An 18,722-nucleotide genomic window follows, 5' to 3' on the forward strand; every position below is an offset into this window, starting at 1 on the left:
TATGCACTACAAACCAATGAATATCAGCACTCATTATGGTGGTACTAAAAAAATATACCAAAACAGATAAAAACTTTGGATAAAACGTGGTAAAACAAAGTAATTTAGCAGGCATCAAAAGCTAAAACATGGATATCTTAAATAGAACCAGAGCTGAGCAAATTTATTTTTGCCTCATCGCTTGAACCCGGGACGTTTGACTAAGAGTGAAGAAACCATATTTACAGCTCGAACTCGTAATATTTAATTAAGACTTGAGAATAAAAATTCATAATCCTCCCATCACGATTCTCCATATTAATTAATTATAGTATCGTATAGCATAATTGGATAGCTCATCTCTATCCACTGGACCAAATGACTATAATTCAAATAAAATCCTGTAACTTACATATAACATATAACTCTTTTCAAATCTTTTTTCCAGTAATATAAACTATTTTTTTTTTCTTTTGTCTCCTTTAATCATCAAAGCCAAAACAATTTTTCATTACTGGAAAAAATCAAATCTTTAAAAAATGGGGTCATTGATGGACGAGAGTAAATGGAAAGGATAGGAGATGATCAAAGGAAGCAATTTTATGTGTTAATGGACGTCGCCGAGTTTTGCCTGATGGGTTAGCTTATTTGACTCTTCTTAAATATCTTTGCTAAATATTCTAATCTACATTTCTACACATCCTAATCGTGCTAGACAATTTACCTATTGTTGTATCTGTTCTATGTACAACTAAGTCAAGAGTATGGAGTTTATCAACTTCGTATTTTCTAGCACGTGGAATACAGATAACGTACATTGGCCTCTCAGTTGGAAAAAAATAGATATAAAGTGGATAAGTGCACCATTTTGTAACAAGTTATAAGGATTTTAGTTTAGATGCTTGTCAATCGATAGATCCTATCCCTGCTTCTGTTTGCATTACTACTAACCACTGTTGGGATCAGTATAACTTCTTGCTTTCTGTCAGAGCAACATATTTTATTTTTTGAGTACTACTGAAGGGTTAAATCACTTTTGGATTTACAATTATACTTCTGCGAAAATGAGGTAGCAAGCATATTTGCTAAGGAAATTGATACTTTAGCTCTAAACTGCCCCGTGCAACTTCTTTTGGATCTGTTGCTTCAAATAATCATAGAGGACGTACGAAAACTTCACGGTTATTGGGCCCGGGCACAGGCCGGGCTAATCCTCACTAGTATAAAGGAAAAGGAACAGAGGTATAACGGACTGGATTTGTATTCTAAGTGGAAAAAACGAAATCAACTAAATATCATGTAAATGGTGAGAAACTCATATTATTGACTTAGATATTCGGAGTCGCACAATACAGCTTCCATTCCCAACATCTGATTTTGTATCTCCAATCTTTCTCCTTTACTCTTTCTCAGAATTGTCTGCTATCGAATGGATGAAAGAGTGTTTGGCGAAATAGAAATACTTTTGATAGACGTGATAAATAACTATCATACAAAGAACTATCTGTTGGCCTCAGCAAATTAAACTCTGTGAGTGCTGCTACTGATCTCAAGTTGCTAATGAATAGAACTAAGTGAAAGATTTCGGAAGCGTCGAACAAAAAGAACTTGCAAACTGAATTCAAAAAGAAAAAACAGAAAGATACTAGAAGACTGGTCAATAGTGAAGATAGCCGTAGGCTGACAACTGATCTTCTTTAAATCTTTAGCAGATTAAAATAATCTACTTCAATTCCGCCCGTGTCTTGCACACATGAAATCAGGATGATGTCCACATTCTCATCCAAAACCAGCATAGACAGTCGGGAAGAACATCCGTGAACTTCAACTTTGGGGTTATATTTCAGTTTCCATAAGAGAAATATTAGTTTTTGTTGACTACAGTATCATGGTCACCGGTATATTTGCTAGTTAACAAACGAAAGTTCCAAGATTAAACCAACACATAGCTGCTCGGGTTAAGAGAAGACTACCACTAAAGAAACTACCAAGAAATGTCACTAATTGAGCATCCAGAGGTGAGCTTCACGCAATTTGAGATTTTTGGCGGCTCCCAAACTGAAGAATGGGCTCTTCCACCTGTAGACAACAAAAATGTGACCGGATTGATTTTCAGGATTGTGAAATATAACCAAGTTCCTCTGGAGAAGTTGATACATACCATGCTTGCTTTCCTTTTACGCTTACCCGATCTGCTACAGATAACTGTCTCGAACTCATTAAAATGGTTGGTGCTTCCATATGATTTTCCATTCTCTTTTCCAGGAACAAAACTCTCAGTAGAAGCTATGGGCTGCAAAATCTCATATGTTATTAGTTATTCCTGCATAATTTTCAGCAACCAACTTTTCAGACTAATGACAATTTCGAGTGAACAACCTCAGCTCGGCTTGATGGTGTATTTTCATGGTCCCTTCTCTTTGAGACAGTCTGATCACTCAAGGCAGAGCCATTCTGGTAGGCATCAGATTTGCCTCTTGTGCGTGTGAGATCTGATCCAATAGAGTGGAGAGCACCGCAAGTGGATAAATCTGTGGGATTGTTTTCTGCGAGTAACAAATCTGTCTTAGCTTTCATGATATTAATCTTGATGACAAGCATAAAGTAAATTGAGTAAGCACTATGGGAAGTTCTGAACAGTTGGAGTTATTACCCGATTTGTTCATGTCCACGTCCTGACCAATGAACACAGTTAAAAAGTGAATTAGAACTTTTGCAGTACATAATCTATTGAACCCATATAAACGCATGACTATTACCATGGCATCTTTCTCTAAGACCTTCTTAACCTCAACCAGCTTTTTCTCAGTCAAGTCAGAGTGGATCACACGCTTGCCTGCATAACAAAAGCAATCCAGCAAATGGTTGTAACTGCTATTTATATCTTTCTCCTCTGTGCAAAGCCAAAAATGCAGTTTGCCACTGAGTACCTAGCCTGCGTTTACTCTTAGCCTCAATAAAGCCATCTTCTGTCATTTTATCTATTAGCTTCTTCACAGTAGTTTGATTTGTCTCTCCTCCTAGTTTGCTTCGGAGATTGCTAATGGTTACATAGTTCATCGGAAGAGCATGATACAAAGCCTGAAACAAGACAGTGCCATTACAAGTTTTTCCAGGACTTATCTATATTCAACACAGCTCATAACAAAACTTTTCAATTAGTGAAACAGAAAACTGTTATATGCACTACTCATATAGCTTTGAGAACTTCTGTTAACTAAATAAGAATATTAAACCTTTCTCCTCATTCTATCGGATGTCATTCAGATATCTAATCTTTCCAAATCCTTCAGGCAAGATCTCAGATATCTCCTCTCTGCCTTTGCTCAAAGTTTTGTTTAAGATCCCAAACCTTATGACTTAGCATCCATTGACTTAAAAAACATGGATCCGCCTCTAACAGGACCATTACCTTCCCCTATCGTAAATCCTCTAGCACCCAGAACACAGAAACTAGATTAGCACCAGGATATTGATCCCAAGTGCTACAGACCTTTATTTTATTCAGTAATTATATTGCAGTTGATAAATGATCAGGTGAACCACCTGTTGAAGTTTGGCAAAATGCCAAAGTCCCACATTGGTTGGGAGTTAAGTTTGGGGGGATTTTTCCCCTATAAAAGAAGGCCTAATGTTTAGGATTGAAACACACCTCTCATTTGCCTTCTCATCTGTTTAAGGCATTTGTATCTTCTCTTTTTAGTATTATTTCACTTGTATTTTTGGAGTGAAATAAAATATTGGTTGTGTCCGAGGAGTAGGCAAAATTAGCCGAACCTCGTAAATTCTGGTGTTCCCTTTATTGTTGTTTTATTGTCTTATTTATTATTTGGTGGCTGTCATAATTTTTGGTATAGTAGTTGTGACTTATTCACACTCTATACATTTGGCTTCCGCAACAATTGGTATCAGAGCCAAGGTACTGTCTAAGTATGCTCTGTGGTTGCAGCATAGTCTGATCTTCCACATCAGAAAAGATTTATCTTGGTAACTGAGTCAAGGTTCTGTCTGAGTATGCTCTGTGGTTGCAGCTTAGTCTGATCTTCCACACCAGAAAGGAAATAATCTTGATTTGTGTCGTCAGCTATTAAATAATATTTGTGTCAAAGATGGGAGACAATAAACAAGAAGAATCTACATCAAGTGTCAACAATACGTCATCATTGGCATCTTCGCTTATGACAAGAATTGTGTCAAATGCGAAATTTGCGGTCGAAATATTTGACGGGTCCGGACATTTTGGGATGTGGCAAGGCGAGGTTCTAGATGTCCTTTTTCAACAAGGGCTAGATCTGGCCATTGAAGAAAAGAAACCAGATGTTATTGGAGAAGAAGATTGGAGAATTATCAACCGTGTTGCTTGCGGTACCATTCGATCCTACCTTGCTAGAGAGCAGAAATATCCATACACAAAGGAAACTTCTGCATGTAAATTATGGAAAGCACTGGAGGATAAATTTTTGAAGAAAAACAGTCAAAATAAATTGTACATGAAGAAGAGACTGTTTCACTTCACCTATGTTCCTGGTACCACGATGAATGAACATATCACCAGTTTCAATAAGTTGGTTACAGATTTGCAAAATATGGATACAACTTATGATGATGGTGACTTGGCCTTGATGTTGTTGGCGTCACTTCCTGATGAGTACGAGCACCTTGAAACTACTCTACTCCATGGAAATGACGAAGTTTCTCTCAGAGAAGTTTGTTCGGCTTTGTACAGCTATGAACAAAGAAAGCGAGAAAAACAGAAGGGCGGAGAAGGAGAAGCACTATTTGTGAGGGGTCGTCCTCAAAATCAAACGAGGACAAAGAAGGGAAGATCCAAGTCAAGATCCAGACCCAGCAAAGATGAATGTGCCTTTTGTCGAGAAAAAGGGCACTGGAAGAAAGACTGTCCGAAGTTGAAGAATAAGGCCAAACATAACAATGGAAAGGCCATTATGGATTCAAATGTAGCTGATTGTGATGATTCAGACTTCTCATTAGTTACAACAGAGTCATCAACATCATCAGACATATGGTTGATGGACTCGGCTTGTAGCTATCATATGTGTCCCAACAGGGACTGGTTCATGGAATTTCAAGAAGGAGAATATGGAGTCATCCACACAGCGGATAACAGCCCTCTTACCTCATATGGCATTGGTTCAATACGATTAAGGAACCATGATGGAATGATCAGAACATTGATAGATGTTCGATATGTACCGGATTTGAAGAAGAATCTCATCTCTGTGGGAGCCCTAGAATCAAAAGGGTTCAAAATCATTGCAGAAAATGGAGTGATGAGAGTATGCTCCGGTGCACTAGTGGTAATGAAGGCTAATCGGAAGAATAATAATATGTACCGCTATCGTGGCAGTACAGTTATTGGGACAGCGACAGTAACATCCAGTGACGACAAAGAGGCAGAAGCAACCAAGCTATGGCACATGCGCTTGGGACATGCTGGAGGAAAATCCTTGAAAACTCTATCAGATCAAGGATTGTTAAAAGGAGTAAAGGCTTGCAACTTGGAGTTTTGTGAGCATTGTGTCAAAGGGAAACAGACAAGGGTTAAATTTGGTACAGCGATCCATAATACTAAAGGCATTTTGGATTATGTACACTCTGATGTTTGGGGTCCTTCCAAAACACCTTCATTGGGTGGGAAGCACTATTTTGTAACCTTTGTTGATGATTTTTCCCGAAGAGTATGGGTGTATACAATGAAGAGCAAAGATGAAGTGTTGGGAATTTTTCTCAAATGGAAGACGATGGTGGAGAATCAAACAGGCAAGAGGATCAAGTGTATTCGCACAGACAATGGAGGTGAATACAAAAATGATCATTTCAATAAGGTCTGTGAAAATGATGGCATCGTCCGACACTTCACTGTTAGACATACACCACAACAGAATGGAGTGGCAGAACGTATGAACCGGACCTTGCTGGAGAAGGTACGGTGTATGTTGTCCAATGCTGGCTTGGGCAAAGAATTTTGGGCTGAGGCAGTTACATATGCATGTCACCTCATTAATCGCTTACCATCTGCTGCTATTGATGGCAAGACACCATTTGAAAAATGGTATGGAAAACCTGCCATAGATTATAACTCTTTGCACGTGTTTGGCTCAACTGCATATTATCATGTGACGGAGTCAAAATTGGATCCAAGGGCAAAGAAGACTATTTTTATGGGAATTACTTCTGGAGTCAAAGGATATCGCTTATGGTGTCCTATGACAAAGAAAGTAATATTCAGCAGGGATGTTACCTTTGATGAATCTGCTATGGTAAATAAGGTAACAGAAGATACCAAACAAAATGAAGGTGCTTCTAAGCAGGTGGAGCTTGAGGGAAAATTTATTTTTCCTACACAAGAAGCAGAGGAGGAAACAAATGAAGATTACCCTCTGGAAGGAGAGCCAGTAGAGGAGATTCCAACTCAGGAACCTCAACAACAACTTGAATCAATAGCAACCAGCAGGCCAAAAAGAACAATAACGAAACCTGTTCGTCTCATAGAGACAGTTGCTTGTGCAACCTCAATTGTAGCTGATGATGTTCCTACCACTTATAAAGATGCTGTCCAAAGTTCAGAAGAAGATAAGTGGAGGATTGCCATGAATGATGAAATACAGTCCCTTCATCAGAATCATACATGGAGATTGGCCAATCTCCCGAAGGGAAAGAAAGCAATTGGGTGCAAATGGGTATTTGCAAAGAAAGAAGGATTTCCTAACCAAGTAGATGTTCGCTACAAAGCAAGATTGGTGGCCAAAGGATATGCTCAAAAGGAGGGAATTGATTACAATGAAGTGTTTTCTCCAGTTGTAAAACATTCCTCCATTAGAATTATGTTGGCTTTGGTAGCACAATTGGATTTGGAACTAGTTCAGATGGATGTAAAAACTGCGTTTTTACATGGAAACTTGGAGGAGGAAATCTACATGACTCAGCCAGAAGGATTCAAAGTTGCTGGAAAAGAAAATATGGTGTGCAAACTTGAAAAATCGTTGTACGGATTGAAACAATCTTCTAGACAATGGTACAAGCGATTTGACGAGTTTATGTTGCGGCAAGGGTACAAGAGAAGCAAATACGATCATTGTGTGTATTTGCACAAGCTTAAAGATGGTTCCTTTGTATATCTTCTCCTATATGTTGATGATATGTTGATAGCTTCCAAGAATTTGGAAGAAATTGATAAGTTGAAGATTCAACTGAAGAAGGAGTTCGAGATGAAGGATTTGGGTGAGGCAAAGAAAATTCTTGGCATGGAGATAATTAGAGATAGACGTTTAAAGAAACTCTGTTTATCTCAAAAGGAATATTTGAAGAGAGTACTTCAACGTTTTGGCATAGATGACAAGACTAAGCCAGTTAGTACTCCACTTGCTTCCCATTTTAAGCTAAGTACTACTATGTCGCCAATGGATGAAGCTGAACGAGAGTATATGTCAAAGGTACCATACGCAAATGTTGTTGGTAGCTTGATGTATGCAATGGTTTGCACAAGGCCTGACATTTCACAAGCTGTTGGAGTTATTAGCAGATATATGCACAATCCAGGGAAGGAGCATTGGCAAGCTGTGAAGTGGATTCTACGGTATATTCATAATACTGTAGATGTCGGGTTAGTTTTTGAGCAGGAAGACAATCAGTTTGTAGTTGGATATTGTGACTCAGATTTTGCGGGTGATATGGACAAACGAAGATCAACTACTGGTTATGTGTTTACTTTTGCAAAGGCACCAGTTAGTTGGAAGTCTACTTTGCAGTCAACAGTTGCTTTGTCTACAACAGAGGCAGAGTACATGGCTATTACAGATGCTGTGAAAGAGGCAATTTGGCTTCAAGGATTGCTAAAGGAGCTTGGTGTTGAACAAAAAGGTATCACAATTTTTTGTGATAGTCAAAGTGCTATTCAATTAGCGAAGAACCAAGTTTATCATGCAAGGACGAAGCACATTGATGTTCGGTATCATTTCGTACGAGAAATCATAGAAGAAGGTGGAGTCACGGTGAAGAAAATTCATACTACAGAGAATCCTGCTGATATGCTGACAAAGGTGGTGACTGCGGTCAAGTTTCAACATTGTTTGGATTTGATCAACATTGTTGAACACTGAAGATTGAAGATGAAGACACAACCAAAATTTGTTATTGAGAGAGAATTGAAAATGTGGAATTTTGCCAAGGTGGAGATTTGTTGAAGTTTGGCAAAATGCCAAAGTCCCACATTGGTTGGGAGTTAAGTTTGGGGGGATTTTTCCCCTATAAAAGAAGGCCTAATGTTTAGGATTGAAACACACCTCTCATTTGCCTTCTCATCTGTTTAAGGCATTTGTATCTTCTCTCTTTAGTATTATTTCACTTGTATTTTTGGAGTGAAATAAAATATTGGTTGTGTCCGAGGAGTAGGCAAAATTAGCCGAACCTCGTAAATTCTGGTGTTCCCTTTATTGTTGTTTTATTGTCTTATTTATTATTTGGTGGCTGTCATAATTTTTGGTATAGTAGTTGTGACTTATTCACACTCTATACATTTGGCTTCCGCAACACCACCTTGAGCCCTTTGATCTCCATCAAATTGAAGTCCAAAGTACTTCTACTTTCTATATCAGGACTACCTTTCTGAACATGCAGTGTCTAAGAACATCAATAGCCTTCATTTCACATTTTATAACTACTTGAATCACTTATATTTTTTTCATTTGATGATAATATTGGGATGCGTCCATTTATAAAAGCAATAGAAACATTCATCGATTTGGGTTATGGTGGGGATGGCATGCATAGAGCAGCATTTAACTTGATAAGGTAGACGCACAACGTGTAGAAACGAAGAAAATGCAAACTCTATGACAGGACTCTGTACAAAAATGACCTGCTCTACCCAGTGGCGGACTCAGGGTTTTATGCAAGCGGATTCAATCTTAGAAGTACATAACTTTAGTCGTAAAATAGTAGATGTCAAGTGGCTTCAAATAAAATATTTAAACAAAATTTACGCAGCTTTAATCGTAATTTATACATATACACAGTATAATTTTTTGATAAAGCGGGTTCAGTTGAACCCGCTTTGCCACCACGTGCATTTAATTCTATTTGAATGGGCCAGTTCCAGAAAGAAGAATGAAAAAGGGCAAAAAGTAGGTGAACAATTTCAAAATCCATGTGTCTATATATATAGATAAATACACAAAGTGAATAGATGAGAAAATACTAATAAAAGCAGCTTCAAACACATTTGGAGAAGGATACAGCACACGCACTTAGATATCATCAGGGCAATGGAAAATATGAAAAGTCTCACCTTCATGTACATGTAATCTTCATTCTTGCCATGCTGCAATTGGCTGCTTTTGGGGTATTGTTGGCCGTCAATTTCTTCTTTCACAATGTCGAACTCATAGTTGAATTTCTACAATTGAGAATTAGTTGAAATAATGGTATACCAGAAAGGATATATTAATGGAGGAAATACATATATGAAATATTAACTAGTAAAGGAAAAGTTAACAAACCTTTTGCTTGTTAATGATGTAACAGTCTGTGCCGACACTTGAAAGCATGCCTTCCTTAACAAGCTTTTCAACAATTTCTGAAATCAAAATGAAAAGAACAAGAAACAGTAGAACTACTTAAATTTGATAGAAAAAGATGCTTTATTCATCTTAGCTTTTTCTTTATGGGTTTTTTTGCTCCAAAACTTTAGGAACTGGACATATTATTTGATCAAGAGTCTCCTTTACAAAGCATCGGTTTAGCATGTCCTTATTAGAGGTCCTTCCATTACCTTCAACCAAGTCCTGCAACCAGAACAGAATATTAGGTAAACTGACCAATTATGGGAGAAACAGGCACTTTACATGACCACCAACACCCGAGTTTTTACCACTGAGATGTCTGGGAAATGAGAGAGAACATCAGTCACTTCAACTCTGTCAAGGTGGTATGAGTTGATCCAGTCCTTTAACCTATCAATTTGTTGTTCATCTTCTGCTGGATCCTGAGTATCATCTGAAAAATCAAATAGCAAATTAGAAGTACTTGGAACTATGTCCAGCAGGACTGCAGAAAGTTGGCAGCATTTACAGTACCTTCATCAGCCATATTACCATTATCCTGAGCATCTTGCTTCTCTGTGAAGACATCATTTCTTAGTTAAACTTAATGTGATTCAGAAATACTGAGGAAAGGAAATGTATACACAAATCCATCAAGTATAGACATATGTATTACCAATTGGCGCAACTATGTATTGGTCATCGTCAGAGTGACTGAACTGAAATATATCATCATTTCAAAGATTTTAGTCCCGCAAACAAATTTGAGAGGATTGTAAGTGCAGTCAAGCTTTACATACAATTGAGGAGAGAAATAATGTTCTACCTCACTATCAGATTCACTGTCATCTCCCGGAAATGAATCAGCTCCCAAGCTCACACTATTATCTTGATCATCGTCATTCTCATCCTCACAGGGATCAAGCACGCTCTTAACCTGTGCAAAAACTACGTAATCTGAATTGATTTAACATTAAATATATCCTTCTTCCTGCAATAACTGCCCCATACCTTCAGAGCTAATACAAAGTGCTTGCTGTTGACATCGCCAACCTCCATTTTTAAAGGACTTTTAGCCCATGGATTAACAGCCTCCTCTTCAGTGCAGCTTTTAAAGAAAGGAGGCTCATAATCAGCAGGCTGCACACAAGCAAATCTGTTACCAACCTTCATTTGACCAATAAATTAACAAGCCAAGTGACATTTGAGAGTAAAATGTTAAAATGGTAAGTGTAGAGGAAGTTAGGAAAGGACAAAAAGTTGATGTAAGGGCATACAGTAACATCGTCATAATAAAGGAGCTTCATCAGTATAGTTCGCTGAAAAAAAGGAAAATTTGAATTTAGAAACAAGATAAATTTTCAAAATAAATGAAACACGACTGATCAATGACTCATGTCTTTAAGGAATACCATAACTCTTTACCTCTTCTGGCATCTTATCCAAAGTTCTCATCAGCTGAATCAATGTACGGACCATTTTACAAGCAGAACTCCTGAAACAATGATACTACTTAACTCACTGGTTCTAGCTATCCAAAATCACTAGCATGAGAAGAATCAGTACACAAGAATTTCATGATATCAATATTACTACCTCATCTGATTGGGTGTTATTTCAGTGGTTGAGTTACACTTGAATGTTCCTCCTTTCTTCGTTCCAATGCGATTGATATTCATTGACACTTCTTGGCTGTCAGAGTTTGAGTAACAGAAAGAAACTGCAAGTAGAGGACGAGAAGCATAAGTTATCTCAAGCTCCAAGATTATAGTTTCAGAAATGATATAAAATTAACATAGAACAGTTATGATTTAGCTTTTTCATTATTTCAAGCCATACTATTCTGACAAAATTACTTAGCCTGTGATATCATTAATCAGTTCAATAATATGACAATATAATTAAAGTCCAAACGCAACCATCTTATCTTGTTGTCATACATGCATATTCCTCGATCATTGGTCCATCTATTGTTTCGCACACGCAGAACAAGAGTGTTTTAAGATACTTCTTCTGCAATGCATCATAAACACCTACAAGCAACAAAGAAATGTAAAGAACCGAAAGGATAGAATATAAAATTTTGACACAAAGTATGGCAGACTAGCCAAAGACCACATGCCTTTTTCCATCCAATCAATCAGTCGACGTGATTCAGCATCCATGGGCATGAGCTTCTTAATTTTCATCTCTGTTTATGATAGAAGCATTCACTGAATTAGCTCAGAGAACTGAAAGAGACTGTTAACATCACAAGTTTAGCAGAAAAAGGTTACCTAAAGCTGGAACAGATTTATCACTAAAATAATTCTCAGGAAAAAGGCCTCTGACGTAGGTAATGTTGAATAAAGCAATGCGCAGCAGGTTCCTTGTCTGTTTTTTAAAACCAAGAAGGAATAGATGAGTACAATGACACCTGACAAAAGTCACAACTCAAAACCATGAAGGATCAGGAATGTCAAAAGTTCGATTAACTGACCAATAGATCAAGTGACAATTCAAACTGGCAAATTTACCAGAGAGACAAACACAATATAGATTATGACATTGTAACAGCTGATAAACTCATAAGTTAATTTCATGAGAACTTGTTAACTTTGAACTTACAGCCTAGACTTCTCTATGATTTTACCCAGACTAGTTCAGTAGTAAAAGGATCACAGCACTAAGTATATTGTTTGTGTGTTCGTAACCCTAAAATGTTAGTGTTGACTTTCACCGGAATATTTAAGCATAGAGAAGTTAGCAATGGATAACCATAATTTCGGGAAATGGTCAATATAGCATAAATAACATAGATTACGGCAGGTCGATACAATTTCAGAGTATAATTCAAAGTTTTGATACTAAATGAAGTTAACATCTCAAATCTCACAAGTTATTTAGATCAGGTTAAATGAACTTTAGCACCAGAAGTTCGCTAACAAAGATATCTAAAAACAATCTAAAATAACCAAAGCTGAAGATGTAGTCAACGCTCAAACTAACTATGATTCCGATCAGTTGCAATTGAATAGCTACACTAGACTTTATGCTTGCGTGTTCTACTGCTCTTGTAGCTAGTTACTGTTCATTAATACCTGTTTAAATATAATATAGCTCAAAGTAAATTTAAGTCACAGAGAACTGAGTTTCTTCCAAATGTTTTAGGAACAGATTCAAAATTCAAATATACAGTCGCACGACCATAGTTAATTAGCAGGTGAGAACAAAAACTTCAAAAGGACGAAGTTAAGAAGTAATTTACTAGGAGGAGTGAGTCCTGCTCCGTAATTTCTGATTCCTTCACTTTCTGAGCCACAACCTGTAAAATTTGATAGAAAATTAGAGTGACAGTGTAGAATTAGCAAATGAATCAAAGCATAGTTGAACTGAGAAAGCATTTTCCGAGATGATATCTCTTCTATGCTCACCATTGTTTGCCTGATTTCTGTAGAGAGAACTAAGAGTTGATGGAGAGATAGAGAGATTTGGAGAATTGAGCTGAAGTTTCTCGAAATGTTTTTGGAGAAATGAAGGAAATTGGCGGGTGTGCAGGGGACGTGAGTTTATAAAGGTTTGAAAGCTTGCGCAACGCGGACTGCGTGATATAGTGGCTTAAGGAGTAATTTCGGAAAAGGGCAGGGGTAATTGTTTAGCTTCTGCTCCTCCTTTTTTTCTTTAAAGAAGTTGGGGGTTCTTCGATCTAAAATTCAGGATAAAGGCTTCAAACTCAGTCGTTACTGTTTTTTTCTTTATCATAGTTTATTTGTGTGAAAGCAAATAAATTTATCAAAGTAACTTAGTTATTCAACATCCAGGAATACACTGATGGCTCGTGTTTGGATATTCTTGAATTTATTATTTTATAATCAGCAACAAAACAACCAAGAAGTGTATTGAAGCTTATAATGAAAATATGCGGATGAACATTTGAAGAAAACATATACTATTAGTTATGTATAAAAATATGTTAATTTAGAATCAAAATGCCTTCAATTTCGCAAAACTACTTAATTGGCTAAAACCCTAAACATTGATAAAATGGGTTATTAAAGTAAAATGAATTTATTTTGAGTTTGTAACTAGTATGGGCATCTAATCTAATTAATATTCATTTATTTCTATTAAAAAGTTTTTTCATATAGATACAAAATTAGGAATAAATGCCATGTTTTGAGTTACAGCCAATGGACCTAGCGGACCAAGTGCAAAAGAAAATATTAGGGCCAACCGTGGAAAGGTGTAGGAGATGGTGTTTTCTCATGGGATGATATGTTTTTATTGTAAAAAATGACACCAAGCAATCATTTTAGATCGCTGATATTTAGCAATTAGCTAGTGTATTTTGAATTTTAGTTTTTTAGTTTAATTTTTTGGGATAAAAGTGTACTGAATTGTCCTGAAGTTAAGATTTTTAGTTTAAAATTTCAGGACAAAATAAGTACTGCTAATCTCTAAATAGCAGTACTTTTTAGGGTTTTCGACCCGATGTTTGATATCTATATTAGGGTTCGATTAAATTCGAATTCACGTCAAGAAGTCCGCAAATTTTCATGTGGTGCCCAGTTTTGCACCATTGATTGAATATGTACCCATTTTTTTATAATAAAAAATAACTGATACCCAAGTTTTTTGTAACTCCAGATACATACATTTTTCTCTTCTTTTTCGATGTTGCTTTCTTCTTCTTTTTAGTTACAAAATGAGTTTGTTAAATTTATTATTGTTTTAACAAATTGATGATTGAGATTTGTTATTTATGATATTTGAAAGTGAATTTGAGCTTATCGGAATAGATTTAGGTGTTAGATTGTTGAAATTCGAATAGCAAGTTTATGTTTCAAAACTTCAGATTAAAAATCGGATTTTGAGATTATTACAGTTTCACATGCCACTCAAGATCGGCATCCTTAGTTATCTGAGGGTGCTCCATGATCTTTTGAAAAGAGAGCCTCTTTGAAGATTTCTTCACAAGAAGCTAAGAAGGGCAAAGGTAAACCATAAAAAACGAGTGCAACTATTATTACATGCCCATGTTTCTTCTCACATAACTAAAGCATAGACAAGTAATAATCAATTTACCTGGCTAAGGAAATTCTTAGCTTCAGAATACATATCAAGCGTTGAAGGGAAACTGAGATCTACCTTCATAATCCTATATTACTCTTTAGTACATCTTGATTTTCAAGTAACAATTACAGGATGAAGGAAGCCCAGTCGAGGGAAAGTAGAAGATCCTATAATGTCATTTTTTTTTTTTGGTAATTATACATTTTATTTCATCAAAATTTCAGTTACAACCATCGCTAAAACTGGAAAGCAGCATTTTGGACATAAGTCCCAAACTTACTGCACAACTCTACACAATCACATCTACACAACTCTATTGCCTATGGATAAAAGTTCAAATCTTTCGTACATCTATCCAATCTTCTAACTCTACGAGTTCTAACATGAATTTCTCTTATCAGTTGCTTAATCACTTGATCTGCAGACCTTCGTTTAGCCTTGAAGATTCTTGCATTCCTTTCCTGCCATAAATGATAAACTCCACCAGCTAGTGTCATCCTATATATCTCCCGTTGAGCAGTCTTTTTAGTAGCATTTTCTATAGCCCATTGCACTTCATGCTTCCAGTTCCACGCTTCCCTTCTTATACTTTTCCAGGCTAGAAGCTTTGACCACACCTGTTTAGCATATACACACTCAAACAGTAGATGATCGATGTCTTCATTCTCCTGTTCACATAACACACATTCCATATCATCTAGATTAGCCCAGCATGCAATCCTCTCCTTAGTTTGTAGTCTTCTGTGAAGAGCCAAGAATAAAATGAAAGTCCATTTAGGTTGCCCAACATTGTTGCATACCAATCTTCTCCAAGGAACTTTCTGAAATTCCCTACGACATGCTCTATATATGTCCTTTATTGAGTACTTAAGCATAGCTGCTACATCTGTTTCATTGAAGCCTATCTGTTCAAACATGTTTTTTTGCTTTAATGATCTTCTGTACCATCCATGAAGCTTGAGTAGTTTTAGTATCCCATACATCCCTTGTCTTGGTATAGTAGGAGTGGATCCATTTTACCCACAAACAATCTTTCTTCCTGCATATGTTCCATAGCAGTTTGCCTATAGCAGCCTAGTTCCATACATAGATGTCTAATATATTTAGACCCCCAACAGTTTTAGGAAGACATAGTCTATCCGATGCAATCAGTGCTTTCTTGCTAAAATCGCTTCCTCCAGACCACAGAAAGCTTCTGCAGGTGGCTTCTACCATTTGAGCAACCTTTTTTGGAAGTACAAACACTTGTGACCAATAGACTTGAATAGAGTACAACACATATTTCACAAGCTGGATTCTTCCAGCATATGATAAGTATCAAGTGGTCCATGATTTGATTCTAGCCAGCATCTTATCTATTAGAGGATTGCATTGAATAATAGACAGCCTTTTTGTACTCAAGGGAATTCCTAAGTATCTAAAAGGCAATTCACCCCTACCAAATTGAATAGTCTGTAAAATCAATTGTTGTATATCCTGGTGGACACCACCAAAGTACACTGAACTTTTCTCAACATTGGCAATCAATCCAGACACCTGTGAGAATTTTTGGAAGCATTAGATCAGCATATTGACAGACTCCAATTCACCTTTGCAGAATAATAAGAGATCATCTACAAAACCAAGCTGTATAATCTGCAGCTTCTTACATCTTGGATGAAATTTGAACCTTTTGTCCTCATAGACACCCTTCAAACTTCTGCTGAAATATTCCATGGCAAGCACAAATAAGAAGGGGGAGAGAGGATCTCCTTGCCTTAGTCCTTTCTTAGCTGGAAATGGTGGCAGTGGCTCTCCATTGAGAAGAATTGAATAGTATACAGTTGAAATGCAGCACATAATCCATCTAATAAACTTTGCTGGAAACTGGAGGCAGTGAAGGATTTGCTCAATATATGGTCATTCCACTGAATCATAAGTCTTCCTCATATCTATTTTTAACATACACTAGGATTGATGCCTTTCCTTCCATATCCCTTCACCAGTTTATAGACATGTGATTTTTTACCCTCCCCAAGATTTTTTATATTTTAACATGTAAATATTTAATTTAGGCCTAAATAGCTATTTCAGCTATTTTTAACTTCTTTACTTTATTTTCGTCATAAAAATAAAAAATTACGAAAAAATATATTTTTAGCTTACGTATCTTTCATAAATTTAAATAAAAATATACAAAAATAGTACTTATTTTTATCTTTATATAATTTTGAAAATAAAAAATATATAATAGTTTCATGTTAGGCTTTGGCATGGGGTAGTATTTTTGTCTTACTTTAAAATGAGTCAATTAAGGTGTTGGATCATAATTTTAAGAGTTTTAGAACCCAATTCTTGGCCCAATTCGGATTAGTCCATTAAGCCTAGGGACCCTTCTAGACTCTTCTTTGGAATAAAAAAACAAATAAATAAGACCCTAAAGACTTAACACAAAAGACCTAGGGACTAATGGGCAAAATACACAAAAATACACCTAAACCTAGACTCTACCTATAAATTAATGCTTAAAAAAGCAAAGAGAAACTGAAGGAGGGAAAGCTGAAAGCTGCGCATAACAGGACCCCTCCCCCCCCTCGGATCGTCTTCATCGCAGATCCCCCCCTTCACGATCTCATCTTCTTGTTCCCCCACCATCGACTCATTTGGATTCAGCACACCAACCATCGTGACCCTTCATTTTCGGCACCCTAGGAGACACGATCCTCATCCCATCTAAGAAACCCTTCTTCACCAGCAGCTAACACTCATACGGGGGTCGTCTTCCACCTAACTAGAACCCAAAAGAGAACTAGCAGCTCTGTATCCTCTTTTTCTGGACAAAACGCGGACATTCACAAAAAAACACACCTACAGGGAGACGAGAGGAACGAGGGAAAGCAGGGGTTGGGAAAACGGACAGCAACATAGATGAGAGACGAGGAACGAGAGCTAATCTCACCCATCGTCATCTTCTTCACATCACAGCACCAGAGTAAACAGAGTGAAGCTCAGTACCCTCGCTCCACTGCTCGAAACCTCCACCGAAACAATGTGAAATAGCCCGAAACAACTCCGAATCGCGAGTCACTGTTATGGAGACCGTCGACTTTGTCTTTCTGGTTTAGTTTGAGTTTTCTGGCGAGCTTCGAGTTCGTCGGAGGTCGTCATTCAAGGAGTCCGTTCCAGTCGTACGTCGAGGTACTGTCGTCGATTTTCGGTTCAAGTTCCGTCCGGGTTCTAGCGGTTTGAGGTCTATTTCTAAACCTTGTTACTGATTAATTTGTAGTGATTTGTCATCGTGTATTTTGATATAGAATGAATTTCTGCTCGATTTTAGTTTACACAATGGCGTGTGTGTGTTGCTTCCATTTTGTTTTGTTCTGTTACAATGTTTATGAATATATATTTGTTTTTTTGTGTGAAATTTGTGTGAACGAGATGGGTTTCTCGGAATGTTTGTTCTTATTCAATTATTGAGTTTCTTGGTTAGTTTGATTAGCAGATTTCATACCCATGTTGAATTCATTTGCTGAATTATATTTCAAATTGTTGTTGGTACACCTTGCGCTGGAAATCACATTTATGATTAACAAAGAAAGCAAGAATTCAAAATCATAACCATGTTATTGCATCTTGTCCATTTTGAAGGTTCATAAATTGCATGATTCAAGTGAAAACTAATTCATATATGTTACCAAAGTTTTGGGCAAAAAAAAAAAGCTTTAGCTGTGAAAAATAATTGTTCATTATGTTTAAGGATTCATGGTGTGCTTTCAACTGTTTCATCTAGTTTATTTCTAAAATTCAAGGGATAAGTGGGTACGGGAATATCGCTAATAAGTCATAAAACTAGCATACTTTTCATATTTAATACTCTATCGTAGCTTGCTTTAGGCACGCTATATTAATTTGTCATAGCTACGGGTACGGTTCCCGTGACGTGGTCATGACACCTAATTTCTGAACTCGGGTGTGTATTTATGTGACCCAAGTCAAAATCTTACAACGTTGGATAAAATATATCGGGGATCGCGGGTGCATTTATGTGACGTGGTTCAAGATGTGTTTTAGATGACGCTGAATCTTTCCTAAAAATAATTAAATAAAAGCAGTTACATAGGTTAAAATATACTATAGGTTAGAACATGTATT

General features: G+C 36.9%; 2 protein-coding genes across 2 annotated transcripts; both read right to left on the reverse strand.

The window, feature by feature from the left end:
* Positions 1 to 1,797: 1,797 nt before the first annotated feature.
* Positions 1,798 to 13,147, reverse strand: LOC104226100 (meiosis-specific protein ASY1-like). Its single transcript, XM_070170344.1, has 22 exons — positions 12,953 to 13,147; positions 12,787 to 12,843; positions 11,816 to 11,912; positions 11,662 to 11,730; positions 11,480 to 11,572; positions 11,136 to 11,259; positions 10,965 to 11,034; positions 10,817 to 10,858; positions 10,551 to 10,679; positions 10,366 to 10,476; positions 10,216 to 10,258; positions 10,074 to 10,115; positions 9,869 to 9,993; positions 9,665 to 9,782; positions 9,498 to 9,610; positions 9,287 to 9,394; positions 2,910 to 3,060; positions 2,739 to 2,815; positions 2,633 to 2,654; positions 2,359 to 2,525; positions 2,141 to 2,272; positions 1,798 to 2,058 (listed from the first exon to the last, which is right to left on the reverse strand). Exons 1-22 carry the CDS (start codon positions 12,953 to 12,955, stop codon positions 2,005 to 2,007), a joined length of 1,947 nt encoding a protein of 648 aa, XP_070026445.1. The 5' UTR covers positions 12,956 to 13,147; the 3' UTR covers positions 1,798 to 2,004.
* A 1,764-nt stretch (positions 13,148 to 14,911) lies between these two features.
* On the reverse strand, positions 14,912 to 15,574 carry LOC104226102 (uncharacterized). The gene has a single exon (XM_070170345.1). The coding sequence runs from the start codon at positions 15,572 to 15,574 to the stop codon at positions 14,912 to 14,914; it is 663 nt and encodes a 220-aa protein (XP_070026446.1).
* Positions 15,575 to 18,722: the final 3,148 nt, after the last annotated feature.

Source organism: Nicotiana sylvestris, chromosome 3 (genome assembly GCF_000393655.2).
Source record: "Nicotiana sylvestris chromosome 3, ASM39365v2, whole genome shotgun sequence".
Lineage (NCBI taxonomy): Eukaryota > Viridiplantae > Streptophyta > Magnoliopsida > Solanales > Solanaceae > Nicotiana > Nicotiana sylvestris.

Bases quoted from the DNA above. Each gene is read 5' to 3' on its own strand.
- LOC104226100 (XM_070170344.1), bottom strand. The intron at 10,259-10,365 runs GTAGAACATTAT...GATATATTTCAG, and splicing joins ACAGTGAATCTGATAGTGAG to TTCAGTCACTCTGACGATGA. The intron at 3,061-9,286 runs GTGAGACTTTTC...GTCTTGTTTCAG, and splicing joins AAGATTACATGTACATGAAG to GCTTTGTATCATGCTCTTCC.
- LOC104226102 (XM_070170345.1), bottom strand. From the start codon at position 15,574: ATGTATGGGATACTAAAACTACTCAAGCTTCATGGATGGTACAGAAGA.